The sequence below is a fragment of the Lycium barbarum genome, chromosome 10 (genome assembly GCF_019175385.1).
Source record: "Lycium barbarum isolate Lr01 chromosome 10, ASM1917538v2, whole genome shotgun sequence".
Taxonomy (NCBI): domain Eukaryota; kingdom Viridiplantae; phylum Streptophyta; class Magnoliopsida; order Solanales; family Solanaceae; genus Lycium; species Lycium barbarum.
The window spans coordinates 102,386,145-102,391,062 of NC_083346.1; the positions used below are offsets into that span (position 1 = coordinate 102,386,145).

General features: G+C 38.7%; 1 protein-coding gene across 1 annotated transcript; it reads left to right on the forward strand.

Annotated features, from left to right (window-relative positions):
* Positions 1 to 264: 264 nt before the first annotated feature.
* LOC132613216 (uncharacterized) lies at positions 265 to 1,065 on the forward strand. Its single transcript, XM_060327257.1, has 3 exons — positions 265 to 798; positions 890 to 951; positions 1,047 to 1,065. The coding sequence occupies exons 1-3, from the start codon at positions 265 to 267 to the stop codon at positions 1,063 to 1,065; spliced, it is 615 nt and encodes a 204-aa protein (XP_060183240.1).
* Positions 1,066 to 4,918: the final 3,853 nt, after the last annotated feature.

Sequence of the window (4,918 nt, forward strand, 5' to 3'; positions counted from 1 at the left end):
CTTCATGGCATTCCATTGTCAATTATTTCAGACAGAGACGCATAGTTTACAGCAAAGTTCTGAAAATCTTTTCAGAAAAGTCTTGGTACTCGAGTAAATCTTAGTACGGCTTTCCATCCGCAGTCAGACGGGTAAGCTGAGCGAACTACGTAGACCTTAGAAGATATGTTACGAGCTTGTGTACTGGATTTCCAAGGAAGTTGGGATGACCATTTGCCTTTGATAGAGTATGCTTATAACAATAGCTATCATGCCAGTATCAAAATGGCTCCGTATGAAGCTCTTTATGGTAGGAAGTGTAGGTCCCCTGCCGGTTGGTTTGAAGTCGGAGAAGCAAACTTATTTGGGCCAGACCTTGTTCATCAGGCTATTGAAAAGGTAAAGCTTATTCAGGAACTATTGCTTACAGCTCAGAGTCGTCAGAAATCTTATGCATATGTACGACGCCGAGAATTAGAATTTCAAGTAGGTGATTGGGTGTTTCTAAAGATATCACCTCTGAAAGGCGTGATGCGGTTTGGTAAGAAAGGGAAATTTAATCCCCGATATATCGAAACTTATAAGATCATCCGAAGGGTAGGCCAGGTGGCTTATGAATTGGAGCTTCCATCAGAACTGCAAACGGTTCATCCAGTTTTCCATGTGTCCATGCTTAGGAAGTGTATTAGTGATCCATCCAGAATCGTACCTGTTGACGATATACAAGTTACAGAAAATCTAACATATGAGGAAGAGCCAATTGCTATTCTCGACAGACAAGTTCGCAGACTCCGAAACAAAGACGTGACTTCAATGAAGGTTCTATGGAGGAGTAAAGATAGGGAAGAGATGACATGGGAAGCCGAAGCAGAAATGAAGTCCAAGTATCCCCATTTATTCCCCGTCACAGATGATATCCTACACCGAAAAAATTCTTGCAAGGTTCTGCTACATCCGCAAATCACTTACAAGGTAAGAGTTATATTTAAACCCCTCCCCCCCTTAAAACTCGATAAGATGAGAAATATTATTCTAATAATTGTATGACCACGTGTAATTGATTACAGTATCATGTATGACTTGTGATTAGGACTTGTGACATGTAGGAGATTAGAGGTGCCCCAATCACGAGAGACACTTTACTAACGTTCCGTGGAAATTTTATTAACTCTCGGGTATCCGACATTCGAGGACGAATGTTTTTGAAGGGGGGGGGGGGAGAATGTTACACCTCGTAGTCTTGTACGTGAAATCTATTAGGCGTTAGTTGTTTAAGACTAGATGTGGAGAATTTCCTAGGATATGGGATATTTTATGCATCTATCTCATGGTTACTAGGGTTTAAGTTCATATAATAAGCTATGGAAAACTCTGGGACCAAGCAAATCAAGAAAAATAAGTTTGTCAAAAATTTGAAATAGAATCTTGAGTCAACTTTGGAGGGGTTTATCTCCATGTATATTAGGAGTTTTAAGGTGTTTCAAAATCCTAAAATGAAGTTCGTCGAGTCTAGTTTCCAATGCAACAAACCACTCGTCGATAGGACATCGGAGTAGAGAATTATGAACGTTACAAACTCAGCTGACAAAGCAGAAACAGTGCTGCTACAGTACTGCCGACCCTAGCCACTATAAAAGGGTTAAAAACCCCATTTTTCTCCATCATAATTCTCCAAAATATTCCAGAAATTTCGGCAAACAAGAGGGCTCTTATATCACATAGAAGTGAGGATTTTGAGTAAATTTCAAACTACAGAATATTAATCGAGGTCCGGACAACGTGTAGTCGCGATTATAATTTCGTTTTGTGTTGGAGTTAGCTTGGAAACAAAGTAAATATTGAAGATCTTGCTAATTTAGTAATTATAAGGTATGAATCATTGAATCTCTTTCTTTATCAACATTGATTAAGGAATATTTACAAGAATAAAAGTTATAGTTTGTTGTGTTGATGTTGTTGGCTTATGGATTGAGGTTTGAAGAGAGTTTTGGATGAAAATATACATATTTATCTTGTAGAATATTGAGGATGTTGTTGTTGATGTTGTTGGTATTGTATGGGAATTGTTTTGGTATTTGGAGGAAGTCGATGATATAGGGGAGATGCGGCCCAAATTTTCGTAACCCAAATTAGTCTTCCATATTTAGTGCTTATAAGTTGATGGAAATGTGATGAAAGTATGACTAAAGATATATTTCTCGATATATAGGCTCGGGTGAAGGGCAAGCATCGGTGTAAGGAATTCTTTAACGGGTGGCTTGACGGATAAAGTATGTAAGGTGTTCGTTTCCCTCTTTCTTTGGCACGAATCCAACTAGAATATAAACACAAGCGTTCCATAACAAATCCACTCTATTCCCATGCTTTGCATTTCAAATCTTAATGTCTTGTTATTTTATTGATTCTTAAAATATTATTTTACTTATCATCATCGATTACTCCTTTGGACTCGATACGAATTCCATAAGCTATTCGGAGGCTACCGACCTTATGTCACTCCGAAAGGCCAAGGTCATATCATTGACTTCTCATCCAAAATCAGCTCCAGGCATTACCATCGGGCTTTCCATCCGCATCGCGGAAGGAAAGCGGGAGGCCTCAGGACATTGCGCTTTTCATCCGCATCGCGGAAGGAAAGCGGGGTCCTGCGTAGCTTTCCCGGTTCGGACCAACAATGGTATATACATATAAATAAATGTAATGCACTATTTTACTACACCGTGCCGCGCTATAGTCGGCCGGGCATGGCGCGTAAATGCGCACACCACTGCAGTGGGCATGTTATGATATTTCCCCGGACGCGGGCTAATGATGATAATACCGAGCCTTAATGGCCGGGCATGATATTACACGTATAACACCGAGCCTTACGACCGGGAATGGATACTATTTATTACGTACATATATGCATATATATGTGTAAGCATACCAATGATTTCATCATGCATTGTATTTTGTACTACTTCTAGATGTTCGGTTTTCTTTTGCCTTTATTAATGTTACATTATATCTTAATTATGTTGTTACCCTCCTGCCTTACATACTCAGTACTTTTATCCGTACTGATGTCCCATTACACGGGACGCTGCATTTCGTGCTGCAGGCTCTGACAGAGTTATCGAGGGGCAACCGCAATAGTATTTTCCAGCTTCAGTGGTGTTAGCAAGTACCACTACTCCGGGCTTGCTATCCTTTGATACTTTTCTGTTAGTATAATATATGTTCATATGTATACTCTTAGAGGCTTATGGACATAGTGGGATATGTAAATATTATGTATGGCCTTGTCAGCCTTGTTTTGGCTTCTTGATATTTTTCTGATAGCCTTGTCGGCTTTATGATATAGCTTATGCTGTGGCGACCTTGTCGGTCCGCATATGTACATATGTGTTGAATTATTGAATATTTATATGTTGGGCCTTTTCTGAGTGTAGATGTTCTTTGAGTTATGGTATGTGATGTCCAAGTAACTGTTAAGTCAGGTGACTTTCGGCCTACGGGTCGGAGCCTATCATACTTCTTGTTGGGGGGTGTGACAGTAGTAGTGTACCTATTTAATGTCGTCATATACGCTATTCTTGTAGTTAACTGGAACCTTACGCCATGACTTGTAACAAATAGGCAATTTAGAAAAGTCAGACCCTAAATCTCCCATGAAGCCACCCATGAGACCACCTGCATCATCCATTGGTTGGCCAAGATCATTGCACGAGATGATAATTCTTTTTCCCGTAGGAAGTGACCAAATATCTCGCACCTTCAGTCTTCCTTCTGTAATGGTACCACCCTCATTTAGAACAAAAATTGTCATATTTTAAATGATATCGTTGTCAAGAAAATCGAAAGTACAAGAGTAATAATGATGCTTACCAATAAGACTGACAATCTAATAGCTCTTCTTCTTACTTGCAGTAGTCTCACTAGAAGTCGGAGGGACATCATCATCATCATCATCATCATCAGATGAATCAAATTCAGATGAATCATGCTCAGGCTCATGTGTTGGTGGCATGGTAACATGATCACTACCATTAGATGAAGCAACAGAACAAGATCCACTATAAGTTTGTGATGCAGAAGCAGCTTCAGGTGGTGCAATCTTAAAGCGTTTATGCCTAACCTCATGAGAATCTGCAGAAGTGATCTCTGTATTAAGTGGTGTAGCCTTGAACCTTCTTGGCCTAGCCATTCGTGCAAATATGGGCCTAAAGTTAGTAACACATAATGAAGTTGCAGCAGCTGGAAAAATTCAGCTGTAGTAGCCAAGCAGAACATAACAGTTGTGAAAAATTCAATTGTAGCAGCCATGGAAAACATAGAAGTTATGCAAAATGTCAGCAGCAACCAATTAAAAAGCAGAGACTTTAATAGAGAACATTGAAGTTAAAACTAACATAAAGTGTCCAAATAGAAGCCTATTTTATAGGTAAAATTACAATTCTACTAATACCCCAGCAAAATATTAATTCAATAATTCACAAAAAGGTGGAGGAACTGAAAAGAGTATTGCAATTGTAGCTTCCAAGCAGAACATATTAGTTGTGCAAAATTCAATAGTAAATACTACTTGACAATAAAGCTTGAAATAACCAAAAAGGTTCATATCACAACTCAAAAAAATCTAGCAATATCTAAACAAAAGAGAAGTAGTGATACTCTAATTAAATGTGCAGCAAACAGTTTGCATGAAGCACTGTTCATTTGAAACTTTTAAAATCTTGTAGTCATATTTCTAAATAACATGTATATTCATCTTTTGTTATCGTTCCTTGTCATTCCTAAATCTTGATTGCCATCAGGAAACCGACTATCCATGTATTATTGTGAAGAAGAAGCGATATCACAAATGGACTCCTCTTCTGTTTCTTCTCCCGTGTCATACAAGTCTCTTGGTTTTAGATGAATAACAACACTCCATTCTTCTTCCTTTTCATCATCG